General features: G+C 48.0%; 1 protein-coding gene across 1 annotated transcript in view; it reads right to left on the bottom strand.

Annotated features, from left to right (window-relative positions):
* The window catches only part of KEL (Kell blood group, metallo-endopeptidase), a 36968-nt gene that overhangs the window by 11233 nt on the left and 11786 nt on the right, over nucleotides 1–13949 (bottom strand). The window contains exons 3-13 of the mRNA XM_021078895.1: nucleotides 9675–9747; nucleotides 8928–9015; nucleotides 8460–8541; nucleotides 8094–8235; nucleotides 7651–7827; nucleotides 5875–5999; nucleotides 5468–5614; nucleotides 2539–2601; nucleotides 2258–2446; nucleotides 1917–2065; nucleotides 480–609 (exon numbers count right to left, since the gene is read on the bottom strand). Coding sequence (XP_020934554.1) covers nucleotides 480–609; nucleotides 1917–2065; nucleotides 2258–2446; nucleotides 2539–2601; nucleotides 5468–5614; nucleotides 5875–5999; nucleotides 7651–7827; nucleotides 8094–8235; nucleotides 8460–8541; nucleotides 8928–9015; nucleotides 9675–9747 — 1365 coding nt within the window. The remainder of the gene's footprint in view (nucleotides 1–479; nucleotides 610–1916; nucleotides 2066–2257; nucleotides 2447–2538; nucleotides 2602–5467; nucleotides 5615–5874; nucleotides 6000–7650; nucleotides 7828–8093; nucleotides 8236–8459; nucleotides 8542–8927; nucleotides 9016–9674; nucleotides 9748–13949) is intronic.

The raw sequence follows: 13949 nt of genomic DNA, 5'->3' as shown, positions 1-13949 counted from the left end.
CAGATCCTGCAGGATGTCAGAAATGAGCTCTTTGTGAAGCACATTTGGACACCAAACATTGGAATCACCTGGACAGAGGCAAGGCCACTGCTTGCTACACCTGTCTCTCACTCCACTGCACCCTAGGCTGTAGGTCTGGGTTCTCAAACCACAGTGCTCCAGATAATCAGAAAACAGTCCAGTGGTTATGACAAAGGAAAAGCAGGTCTTGATCATTTTAGAGCTTTATGTCTAAACTTTCCTACTCGGCAAAAGGCCCTAGACGTAGCCAGACACGTGCCTAAAGGTCCAGCCTGGTACATTAACTTTCAAGGTAAGTGTCCTGTGCTCCAGCTATCTGCTCCCATTGGGAGCCCAGACACTGAGGGACCCCCTCCTCACAACCCTCCCTGCGAGAGAGATGCCAACATTTATCCCCCTAGATGGCAGTTGCTTTTCTAGCCCCTGATCTAGGAGAGTCCCTCCCCTGCTCTCCTCACCACGGGTGGTCCTCCTGTCAGCTCTCCCAGTTTCTGGCTCAGCGATCGGCGTGCCTCTTGGAATTTACTGTCCAGGGCTGGAGAGAGGGTTCCCACGAGACCCAAGATCATGTGGCTCTGCAGAAATTCCCTGTGAAGAGAAGAGAGACCCATACATATACTCCAGGGCTCTGGGGAAGCCACAAGAAGAGCTTCCTCATGAGTAGATCCCCATGATGCTTCCTTCTCTGTATTTATAGAGAACGACTACTCGACATGTGCACCTGTCAAGAAGAGCTTGTCTTGAAGTGGGTTGGAATAGGGGTGGAGAAGGATAGAAGAAAGAGCCAGATGAAGTCACAGGGCAAGAAGGGTCTGGGCTAGATGAAGGCCAGACTTAGATGTAACAAAACAGATTCCATGACTTCCACGACCACGAAAACTTAGCTCATCTTAAGATGCATCTTCTATGGAGTTCCCATTGTGGCTCAGCGGGTTAAGAACCCGACATAGTGTCTGTGAGGACACTGGATTGATCCCTGGTCTTGCTCAGTGGGTTAAGGATCCAGCACTGCCGCAAGCTGCAGTGTAGATCGCAAATGCTGTTTGGATCCAGCGATGCTGTGGCTGTGGCGGTGGACAGCAGCTGCTGCTCCAATTTGAACCCTGGCCTAGGAACTTCCACAGGCCAAACTGCAGCAGTGAAAAGAGGAAACAAATGATGCACCTTCCAAGCAGAGCAAAGCTGCGATCCAGGACCTTTCTCTGGCCCAGTGGCCACTCTCTTGCAGGGATTTAATTTGTAATCCTACAGAAAGCTGCTCACATCTGCATGGATGGCTGTGTGCTTCCCTCTGAAAGAATTTCTACTTATTGCTGCCACTGAGTTACCACAGAGAGGGCCCTGGAAGCAAGCCACTGCCTTTGAGCCATGGGCACACAGTAGCAGGGACAGAGGTGAGCCCAATACAGAGCCTCAACCTCACGTCCCCCACCTCCCTCAACATCTTGGTCTTTCCCGCAAGGGCCCCTGAATCCTTTCACCTGAGAACCGGCCTTTCCCTGAACTGTTTCCCAGCCTTCACTTCCTCCATTGACTCTGATGACTCATACCTTTCAGCTGCTGACAAGACATAATGCCCTGGCTGTCCCCAGCGGCTAGCCTTCCAGCTTCTCCTGCAGCTCAGAAGGGGCTTCCCGGCAAAGCCCATGTCGTGTCAGCTATGGGAATCCCTCATTTTATGGGTTTTCCCTGCCCCATGCCTTCCAAGTCTCTTTTCCTGTTTCCTCCGTGCCTCCCGGGCCATCCATCCCAGCCCTTCTCTGGCCCCATGCGGCCCTGGACCCTTCCCATCTTCCTGGGAGGCCCTTCCTAGCCTGCTTTGTCCAATCACCTTTGTCCCTGAGACCTCTGGGTCCTTACACTCTCTTTCCATCACCCTCCCACGTGGAGCACACCTGTGTTTTGACAGCTCCTTTTCAATCAGTCGCGACATGTTTTTCAAATACTCCAGGTCGTGGACGGCAATGAAATGGGAGGGGTTCAGGGACATCGGTGTGAATATTGCTTGCAAGCAGGACAACCAGTCGATGACAGGGGCCATTTCCTTAAAGGAGGGATACAAAGGCTGAGGAGGCAGGACAGGGGTCTTCCTCTCCCTCAGGGGGGAAGGGATGGAGCCAGGAAAGCTAGGGGTGGAAAGGAATTAAGGAAAGGAGGAGAAAGAAGACAAGGAGGTCAAAGAAGTTTGGGACAGAGACCCTCAGGCCCAAATCCTCTGGTCCCTGGTTCAGGGCACCTGCAGTTGGCCGATTGTGACCACTTGGAAGAGCTTTCCCTGTGCTCGCCGCTGCTCCTGGGGCCTCAGGAACTGTAACAGCTGCGAGGTGATGGAGATGGACATGGAGGCGTGTTGTTGCACCTGGCTTGGGTCTCCTCCCAGCAAAGTTCCCAGTTGGTTCAGGTAAGTCAGGTATTCCCGCACGATCTGGGGAGAGGCAACCTTAGTCACAGCCGCCATCGGCCCCTGCCTTTCTCTAGTGTCTGAGGTCAGGACCTTGGTTCCTGGCACCAGCTTACCTGTGCATAGATCTTCATTTCCTGCTTTTGCTTGAGGGGAACATCAAACTCTGGCTGGTCTATCTGGACACAAGAGAGACTGAGAGAAGTGGGGAATGTGGAGGAAGGAGAGGACAGGTGTGGGGAAATGGGGATGGACCAGGAAGACGGCCCTAGGAGACAGACTAAAGAGGATGCAGAGGATCAAGAGGGGACGGAAGGGAGGGACTGAGGGACAGGAGCATGGGGGAAAACAGTCCAGATGCGGAAATGTGAAAGAGGGTGGGCAATTCCACTGGTTTGGGGGTGCTCAGCACGAGAGAAGCATGATAACCCATGTCCTGAAGGGACCCATTCCCTGCGTCGGGGCTAGGTCTGGGGTAAAGGACATGAGATACCTGTCTCAGGTATAAAATTTAAGATCAATAATATATTAATTGATATTTTAAAATCAAAATTCACGCTAAGAGTTCTCTTGTGGCTCAGCCGGTTAAGGATCCGATTTTGTCACTGTAGCAGCTCCCGTCACTACTGTGGCGCAGGTTCAGTCCCTGGCCTGGGAACTTCCACTTACCATGAGTGTGGCCAAAAAAGAAAAAAAAAAAAAATGCTAAAACTCCATCCAAAAAAAATAGCAAAACTGCTCATCATTTACTTTTCTCAAAAAATCCACAATGTGTTTGGATCAATTTTTGAAAATCAAAGATGTTTCTTAAAATGTCTCCAATAGAGGTTTGATCCATTTTGGGGCAGAGGGAAGCTTTTTTCCAAAAAAATCCGTAATGAATAAAAATTCGATATTTTGTTCATCATGAATTTTGCATTCATTTTGACATTAAAAAAATATTCTTTGAAATACTATTTATCTTGATGAGTGAGTTTTTAGTAGCCACTGAAATTTTGCACCCCAGGCAAGTGGCCCAGTCACCTCATTTGTTTCATCCTACTTCCGGCACTGATGTGTCCTTATTTCTCCTCTGAAGATCTATGCTCCCGTATTTTTTATTTTCCTTCTCTGATTTCATTATCCTGCTTCTACCCAGAGCTATGTATTTTCACCCTATCTTAAAGAAAAAAAAAAAAAACTTTCTCTTGACTTCTTTGTCACATTTTATGTCCAAACTTTAAAGAACCAAAAGTCATCTACGCCTTTGCTTCAACTTCCTTAACTTCCTCTCAAGTTCATACAATCCAAGTCTATTTCCATGACTATTTTAATGATGTCTCCAGGAGGTTCCCAATGATGTCTTCTCATTCCTTATTTTCTCAGCACATAAGTCTCTAGAATCAAAGATAACCCCTCCCTCCAGGGCTGGCTTCTCTCCTGAACGCCGTGGGTCACGGGAGCCAGTCTGACCTCCTCCTCCTGACCATTCTTACCCTTCTCACTGGGGTGCTCCCTCTGTGGTTCACTCTCCCCATGGGGAGTCCATCTAATCTCAAGGTGATGTAACCATCTCCCTCCCATTCATACCAGATCAACTCTGGGGTCATTCACCAATTTCCCCACTTCTTTCACTAATATTCAATCAGTCACCAGGTCCTCCAGAATCACCATGGACCAATATGATAAGAATGGAGTTGCCTAAATCCTCATGCCTGGCCTCACTGTCCATTTCTGCCACAACTGTCTTAGTTCAGAGCCTCACGTTTGCTCATCTAGATTCCTCAGCACCTCCAGGTTGACCTTGAAGACTGCTGACTCTGCTTAGGCTCTATGTACAGCCACCACACTTGAGAGGCCTCAGGAGCCCTTTGTTGTTTTTCTCCTATTATGTCCAAAGTTTTCACCTCAGTCTGGTGTCATAGGCTGAGAATAATCAGGCTCAACCTCAAGTCTTCAGCTTTATTTTTACCTCCCACTGCACCCCATCCCTACCCCAAATCCTCTGTTCAACAGACTAGCCTTCTCACTGACCCAACAGGGTCACACCACTCCAGGCTCTCCCTTTAGCGCAGGACTTCCCTGAAGCCCTTTTAAAACCTTTTAGCTTCATTGTCACCTGCATGAATCAACCACGCTTCTGGGCTCAGCCTGCATTCTTACCCTCCTGAGCTTTTCTTTACCTGCTTCAGATCTTAATTTCCAAAGGTCACACCAGTTAAATTCCTGATCACACCCTTTAGGACCGAATTTGAGGATGCCTTACCCGGATTATTAGTTCCTTATATCCACTCTTGCATAATTTCATGGAATTTCTGAAGGTAGGAGACAAATATACAGCATCAAATTCCCTACTACAATACCAATACCTCCAGGGTGTTTATGGATTTATCTGCTCAACAAACACCTGGTGTGGGCCTCTAGGTACCCAGCCCTGTGCTGGGTCCTAGGACCAGAGATGACTAAGGTGTGAGCTTGTTCATAAAAGGCTGAGTTTTCCAGGCTGAGTGTGGGATGAGGAATAGTGCCTCAGGCAGAGGGAGCCATATATGTAAGGAACTGAGAAATATCCTTGGAGCTAGAAGTGAGTGCGGATGGCCTGGGGTGGAAGGAGGCAGTATGGCTGGAAGAGTGTATTAGGGTCAGACCTTCAAGGCTTTGCAAAGGACAAAGAACCAGATCCAGCTGACCCCTTGAGCCGTTGGAGGCATTTAAACAGACAACAGCATTAGCTCTTGGTTTAGAAAGGTTTCTCCGGGGAAAATGCAATACAAAGATGGGGAACTAGTTAAGAGTCCTGGGGGTAATTCAGATGAGCTGCAAGGAAGACCAGAACTAATCTGCCTTCCCAGAACTGGCCCTGCTCCTTTTCCTAATCTTACCTGAAGTCTCCGACTCTCACATCAGTTATTTCCCCCAAATTCAGTCTCTTCCTTCATTGTACATCTGTCCCATCCCCCCAACCTGAAGCCTTCCTCTAAGAGAGGAGAGCCTAGAATTTGAGGCAGCCCCCCCTCCCCCGTCCCCTCCCAGGTATCCCTGCATTTTGGCCAGTGCTTCCCTCACCTGGATGACCGGCGTGTGGGGAGGGATGGGAAGAGGTCGCAAATAGGCTCTGAAGAATGGGAAGTGACCATATTGACTCATCAGAAGGCTCAGAGTTTGGTTAAAGTCTAAGGGTGTCCAATTACCAGAGACTGGCCAGCCTCCGAGCTGGGAAGAAGAGAGACAGGGTTTAGTCTCTGAGCCCATCCTACTGCTCAGATAACCACTTCCTGACCTTGGCCCCTCTAGGGCTCCACCTTCATCCCTCTTTCCCTACCCTCATCCAAGGTCCTAATACTGCCACAGGGCACTGCCATTTCCACTTCCCTCCCAAATCCCTAGGAAAGAGACACATCCTCTAAGGGAAAATGGCAGCCCTGGAGCACATACTGGTCCTACATCCAGAAAAGTGGATGCCCAGGTCTCACCTCCTCAATAACTTGTCTGAGGGGACCAGCCCCTGCAGCCTCAATGGCACCTGTGTCCATGCAGGAGTTGTAGAATTGGAAGGCTTTCTCCTTCCCGGGGGCCAGGTGCCAGGAACTGGGGGCTTCTAGAAAGGAAGGGAGGGAGAATTAAAGGAGTGGAGATTCACAGAGATAAGCAGGGAAGGTGGGAGACGGAAAGAGCTGAAGAAAGAAAGGCAAGACTCCCAAGAAAGGAGGGAAGGGGAGGAAGAGAGGGATGAGGAAGCCTGGGAAGATGGGAGGACCTGAGTCCACTTGCTGAAAGAATAAGAGCAGGGAATGGGAGCATGGAGATGACAAGGAGGAAGATTAAGGAAAGGTGAGAAAGGAAAGGAGGAGGGAAAGAAAGGCGAGGAAACTAAAAGAGGTGGAATAAGTGGAATATGGGAAAAAAAAAAAGAGAAAGGGTAGAGATGAGAGGAAGGAGGGAGATAAGCGAAGGAATTAGAAAAAAATGGGGAAATTAGAGAATTTTGGAGGGATCAGAGAGAGGAAAAAAATGAGGAAAGTTTATTAGCAAAGAGAAGAAACAGGGCCAGGCTCTCCTAGTCCAGACTCCCTCCCTTTTTGATCCCAGGAAAAAACACACAGGACAAAAGTCCAAACGCATATCCATTTGAATCCTTCGCTCTCTAGTATCTATCACCGTCTCTCCATCTCCTGACATCCTTCCATTTTATTATGGGCAACACAATGTGTCTGAATCATATTTTCTCTTTCCATCTTGGTACCTTAACTTAAAGCCTGGCTCTCTATCATGTACGGAATACCCACCTCCACTCTTTTCCCATCAAAAGAAGGAGTGCAACGGGACACATTTATTTCTTCCAAATTCCAGTTGATACTCTCAACAGGTTCTCTAGGTTCCCTGACACTGGAAATATATTCCTTTTGTTACATTCTTACTCCCAAATCCTCACCAACTTCCTGGGACTGACTTCCTACTTCCTACATGGCCTCGGTTCCTCCCTCACAGTTTTCCTCTCAGGTCTTTTCTCTTCTCCATAGGTACCATCTTTAGGAAATTACTTATTTCCAGGGTCTTTGGCCCTCTCCTTTCTCCAGCATATCTTCCATGCCCATCTATGTTCATTCCCTCATGCACAACCAGAAGAGCTCCCTCCATCACTTCTACCCACTCTCTCACTTCCTTCCTTCCATCATCATCTCCAAACTCCCATCTCCTTTATTCCAGTTCAGCTTCTTCCAGTTCAACATGCTTGCCATGATTGGTTCAAGGTTTCAGTAGTGAAATGAGATAACGGTGAGAGAAGAGGGCTGGGAGGTGATGGAAGGGAAGGGAAAATACCAGTAAGGGGATATATGAAGACAAGAAAGGTTTGAAGGCTAGAGAATGAGAGTGATGGAGAGAAGGTGCAACAGGTGTTGAGATGCCAATGGGGGAAGCCCACTTGGCTTAGAGTAGAAATTGAAAATTTAAGGGAGATAACATAAGAGACAGAGCTTGGTAAAAGGAAGAACTTGGAGAGATGAATGATGGATGAATGGGAAAGGGAAAAGGAGGGGGGTTAGGTAAAGATGAAGGGGGGGGACCAGAAGCAATGGAAGTAGGGAGGTACATGCAGTGAAATGTACAGTAATGGAGAAGTTGCCTGAGAGCCAGTTGAGAATGATGTCAACCAGATATCCCACAGCCACATGGGCCTGGGTCAGGGGCGTCGGTTCTAGGCTCAGTGTCACCCGGGCACAGAGAATCTTGTACCCTGTTTCCCTTACCCAGTATCCTCCGAAGCCGGTTCTTGTTCTCCTCTGCAAGTTCCTGAAAAGAATTCCTGGTCCTGTTGTTGTTTCCACAGGCAAAGCTAAAGAAGTCAGTGCAAGGGGCCACATTTCGGTTCTCAGAGGCCAGGTAACGTTCCAGGAGATTCCAGCACACAAGTGTCTCACAGGGGCCTGTGGGGAAAAGCTCTGAGCTGGGACAGAGAAAGCGAGGAAGGCCTGGGGCGGGAGGGGGGGGGGACCAGACACCCTGCTGTGGAGGAGGTGGCCTGACTGTGGCCAGGAGCAGGAGACAGGGAGGAAGAGGTCATGAACCTGGGCTCGCAGGGTTGGGATGAAGTAAGTCAGTGGGCACAGAACCTGGGGAGGATGGACAGGTGGACGGGGTCCATGATTGAGGGAGGGCTGACTAGGTGGCCAGGTGCTAGGATCTTGCTTACGAGGGCGACAGCCTGGGATGTAGGCCCAAAGCACCAGAGAAGAACCGAGGATTAGACTGAAAAGCAGGACTGTCGTTAGTGCCCGCAATGCCCTCGCCCACCGTCTGCTCTGGACAGTGGGCAGCTCCTCTTCTGGAGGTCTCTGTGTGGAGAACCAGGAGGTGAGAAACACAAGATGGAGAGGAGTAGGAGAGAAGGGCGGGAAAAAGGGGGGAGAGGGGAAGAATGAACAGTTAGTGCCAGGGTCCCTCCAGACAGAGATAATGCCCCCTGTTTTTATGGACCAACCCCACTCTGGACCCCTGGGAGCTGGGAAGGTTATCCTAAATCTGCCCCGCGCCCCCCGCAGGTCAAAGAGTCCCTTACCTCCAGCCTCCAGGGAGTCCCCACTCCACTGGTTCGCTCAGACCCCATGCTTCTCCCCAACTCTTGTCTCCCCCCTCTGGAACTAAATGAGGAGGAGGAAGAAGAGAGAAGCTGGTTCGGGAAGGTGGGTAGATGAAAGAGAGTTCTAGCTGGTCACTGACAGCACCTGCTGCCCATCCCCCACCCAACACATGTATTTTCATCCCAGATGGGGGTCAGAATGAATTGTTCTAGCAGGTCATTGACACCTCCTACTGCCCCCTCTCCCCTCCCCCCCAACACACGTATTTTCATCCCAGATGGGGTTCGGAATGAACCTCTCCCCTTATGGGACCCCCACCTCTCCCCCTCTCCCATCACCTCCCTTGCCTTTCTTGCTTCTGCCTCAGAGCCTCACATTCTTTCTTCTCCACTGGGGAGCCCGGGGATTCTCATGCAGCAGTGAGCCCCGCCTCTCACCCCAGGCACCTGACTCTAGAAGGAAATGTCTTTCCCCAGGGGACTTGCCGGCTCTCTGCCCTTCTCTCTGGCTCACAGATTCCTTCCTGGTTCCGCTCTAGGAAGAAGTACTGAGTCTGAGGACAAGTATTCATGCAGCAGCTCCCTCCTACCCCCACCCCAGTTCCCTTTTCCTAGAGAAAGAGCACTTCTGCCACCTGACCCTCCTGTCCCCACTCACACTATTGGCCTCCGAGTAGAGCCTGTTTATCAGTCAGGGAACACCAGCTCCCCCTCCCCCTTTATCTCAGCCTCTCAGGGGAGCTGAGGGAGTGATCCTTCTCTCCCCAAGCAATCCCACCCTGGTGGCTCCTCTTGCCCTGTTCTGTGTCTTTGTTCCCAGGGTTTATTTCTGGGATATTCTTTCTCCTCTCCTGTCTTCTAGGATTGAAACCTCTTGAATCCTTCAATTCTCAGGTCCAATGCCACCCTACTCAGGAGGTCTCCCAGCTCCATGCCCATTTGCCCTGCCCCCAAGCATGCTTGATGGCCCTGGTGTGTGTCACAGCCCTGCTGGCTGCAGGCAGAGCAGCCCATGAAAAGGACCCACTCCCTCATCTCCTCATTATTAGCCCCATGACAAGGAATAAGCCACTTAGCTCTCAGGCAGCTAAGTTTTGTCATTTGGAAAATGAGGACACTATTTGCTTTTGAATACCTCCCGGGGTCTCATACCCTATAGGAAGGAATAAAGTGTGGCCGAGGATGTCACATCACCTGCTGCATCCATGGACCAAAGGTGTTGCAGCCATAAAGCCATCAGCCACTGCACCTGGCCCCAAAGGTGCACCTGAGAGGATTCAGGGTGGGAAAATCAGGATACTGGCCCTAAATAGTAAAGCATGTATCAAGAGGGTAATTTCAATAAGTCTAGACTCTTGCATCATCTCACACATGGAAAAGCACTAAATTCATTAACTTGAGATGTCTTGTTTTTCTCTAATTCCCAGTGATCCTTTGATGTTCTACTACTTGTTTTTTTATTGTTGTATTTTTGTGTTTGTTTTGTTTTGTTTTCATTTGTTGTTTGGGGGGTTTTGTTTTTATTTTTGTTTTTTTGTTTGTTTTTTGTTTGGGTTTTTTTTTTTTTGTCTATTTGTTATTTCTTGGGCCGCTTCCACAGCATATGGAGGTTCCCAGGCTAGGGGTCTAATCGGAGCTGTAGCCACAGGCCTACACCAGAGCCACAGCAACGAGGGATCCGAGCCGCATCTGCAACCTACACCACAGCTCACGGCAACGCCGGATCGTTAACCCACTGAGCAAGGGCAGGGACCGAACCCGCAACCTTATGGTTCCTAGTCAGATTCATTAACCACTGTGCCATGACGGGAACTCCTGTTTTTATTTTTGTTTTGCAAAAGCTCCAATATATATCCTGGCTCCTCTCTTACCTCTTTGGAGGAAGAGCCCCCTGGTGGTGATCCTGTCATGGCTCATTGGTAATGAACCCAACTAGTATCCATGAGGATATGGGTTTGATCCCTGACCTTGCTCAGTGGGTTAAGGAGCCAGCATTTCCACAAGCTGTGGTGTAGTTTGCAGATGTGGCTCAGATCTCATGTGGCTGTGGTGTAGGCTGGTGGCTGCAGCTCTGATTTGACCCCTGGCCTGGAACTTCCTTATGCTGCAGGTGCTGCCTTAAAAAGAAAAAAAAAAAAAAGAAGAAAAAGAAGAAGAGAAAGAAAGAGCCCTTCAGAGCCACCTGAGAGGCTGTACCTTGGGCTTAAGTTCTCAGTAAGTCTGCTAAAACATATTCTCAACCTCAAGGTTGTATAATTTTTTTTTCAGTCTGCAAAGGCATGACTGACTGCCTTGTTCTGCATTCTATTACACCGATGGCTTGTATCTTCATCTCTCTGTTGACTGCAAACTTTTGGTAGTGGAGACAGCACAGCCTTTCCTTCACACTGCCTAAGGTGCTTCCTAAGTGTCTATAGGAATGAGCTGCATTCTAAGCCAGAAACCTTCTTTCCCGTGTCATACCAAATCCTCAGCTGGGGACTCAGTGAACACACTTCTGAAAGAAATCATTTTTGACTGTTTCCCTTGTTTCCCCATCCCAGGCAAAATGGGATTTACTAGGATAGTCTCACTAATGATCCCTTGAGGTATTTACTCATCAGCAGTGTGCTCTGTGCATTTGCTGGGATGGGGGAAGGACAGCCCCACAGCCAGACAAGTGGAACCAAGCTCTTACACTGACAGACGCCATACTGTAGAGCATCATGAATGTGAAGAGAAGTCAGGACTTCACATGTTAGAAAAAAAGGGACTGAAAGCTTTTGAGGAAGAGTTTGACATGATGAAAATAACATCTACAAAAGGCTGGTGGGGTCCTTGGGGATCTGAATTGATAAGATAAAAGACAAGAGACACGGTGGCTATTTTGGTGGTTTAGGGGTGGTGAAGGGAGGCCTGGCCCTGGGTGATGGCAGAGGGGAGGGGAATATATGGAAAGAAAAAATGTATAGAAGAAAATAAAGTCATGGAAACCGATAGAACAGAGGTGGTAGGGCAGGGTAGAACAGCCACAGATAGGCTTCCAAGTTCATTTCTGGATGACAATGAGAACACTGATGCCGGATGGTTAAGGACTGAGAGCAAAATGATGATTCAGGATTGGTCTATTTGGATACAAATCTATTGGGCCTTCTCTAGTCCCTTCCCCTCCCCCAAAGTCCAGTACTCTGCCCATGGACATCTAGCTTCCTGCACATCAGCTCCCCTCCTCTCCCAGCTCCTTTTCCACCAACCAAATCCTCTGAGCTGAGCTCTCTAGGAAACTGATAATGGGACAATTCAGATTAGATCAGAGCAAGCTGAGGCACAAATGCACTGTGGGGCATTATTAGCCCAGTCCAAAACAGGACTTGGGCTCTCTCCCTGTTGGAGATTTGGCTTCCAGGCTACCCCTCCCTACTCCACTGCTGCCTGAAGGCAGAATAACCTCTATTGTCATTGCTGCCTCTGCAGCACCGACGCCCCTTATCTCCCACGTCCTCCTCTGCAGTGTCATCACCACCACCGCCATGCCCAGTCTCCCTGCACCTCCAGGGTATCAGTCATCACTCACTCTAAGGCAGCTCCAGCTCACAGCCAACCTCAGGCTCGGGGAGACGACACACACTTACCTTCGCTGACACCACCTCCTGGTTGCTTTAACTATTCTGTCCAGTCTAATTCCAAGATCTATTGTTTGATACCATAACAATGTCAAAATTACAGTAATAACAATATTTATAACAAAATGTTTACCGGGCACTTCTTGGTGTGGAGACTGACACAAATGCTTTGTTTATGTATTTTTTCCCCATTCAGTCTTCAAAGTCACTCTAGGAAGGAGATAAGATCTATTTTCCCCATTTTATGGATAAGAAAACTAAGAGACATGGAAGTACAGCAAACGTATCCACAGTTAGAAAGTCAGTCATTATCAGAGCTGGGAATGGAAACAAAGCCTTCACAACTGAGCCTCTCGGTCTTTAAGATTTGGTTTTTGGAAGTCTCTTACCACTCAGAATCTTTTCGTCTAAACTCTTTAAATGATCCTTGACCTTGCTATGGGACTGCCTTGGGGGCCGCTATTCTCCAAACACTCAAATATGCAATTTCCCCTTTTGAAGATCAAGGACCTTTCTTGTTATTGGTTCATAATCAGCCACTATCTACACTGGTTAAGGTGTCAGAATCAAGAATGGGACATGTACCTACATATTGCGGGGCTCTCAGGTGTGTATACGAGGGACAATTCGCTTCTAAGTGCCCTTGACTTTGGTGATAACAACAAAGAAGCTACCTCCTAATAAGCAATAACCCTGGTTCTGAATGAACCAGAGCGAGCCTTGATGTCATAGGCAATGCTGGGGACTTTGACAAGAAGAGCTCTGGGTCAGTCTGGGGAGCATCCTAACTGCTCTTTCAAAAGATTGTAAGTTGGCAGTCATATTGGGGGAAGAAGAATTTATGATTTTTGAAACAAGTAACAAGTAGAGGGAATGCTTCTCATATTTAATTTCCAAACATACCTTTTATTTATTTATTTAGGGGCTATTTATTTATTTCAGTTTTTATTTTTATTTTTTTAATTGTTATTTCCCCAATACAATTTTTTTTCTACTGTAAAGCATGGTGACCCAGTTACACATACACATTCTATTTTCTCACATTGTCATGCTCCATCATGAGTGATTAGACATAGTCCCCAGTGCTACACAGCAGGATCTCATGGCTAATCCATTCCAAAGGCAATAGTTTGCACCTATTAACCCCAAGCTCCCCATCCACCCCACTCCCTCTCCCTTCCCCTTGGCAACCACAAAGCTATTCTCCAAGTCAATGATTTTCTTTTCTTTGGAAAGTTTCCTTTGTGCCGTATATTAGATTGCAGATATAAATGATATCATATGGTATTTGTCTTTCTCCTTCTGACTTACTTCACTCAGGATGAAAGTCTCTAGTTCCATCCATGTTGCTATAAGTGGCATTCTTTTGTTCTTTTTTATGGCTGAGTAGTATTCCATTGTGTATATATACCACATCTTCCTAATCCAATCATCTGTCAATGGACATTTGGGTTGTTTCCATGTCTTGGCTATTGTGAATAGTGCTGCAATGAACATGTGGGTGCATGCATCTTTTTTAAAGAAAAGTTTTGTCTGGATATATGCCCAAGAGTGGGATTGCTGGGTCATTTGGTAGTTCTATGTATAGATTTCTAAGGTACCTTCACACTGTTCTCCATAGTGGCTGTACCAGCTTACATTCCCACCAACAGTTCAGGAGGGTTCTCTTTTCTCCACACCGCCTCCAGCGCTTGTTATTTGTGGACTTATTAATGACGGCCATTCTGACTGGTATGAGGTGCTATCTCATGGTAGTTTTGATTTGCATTTCTCTAAGAATAAGGGATGTTGAACATTTTTTCATGTGTTTGTTGGCCATCTGCACATCTTCTTTGGAAAAATGTCTATTCAGGTCTTTTGCCCATTT

Source organism: Sus scrofa, chromosome 18 (assembly GCF_000003025.6).
Source record: "Sus scrofa isolate TJ Tabasco breed Duroc chromosome 18, Sscrofa11.1, whole genome shotgun sequence".
Classification (NCBI taxonomy): Eukaryota; Metazoa; Chordata; class Mammalia; order Artiodactyla; family Suidae; genus Sus; species Sus scrofa.
This window is presented reverse-complemented; position numbering and strand designations above follow the sequence as displayed.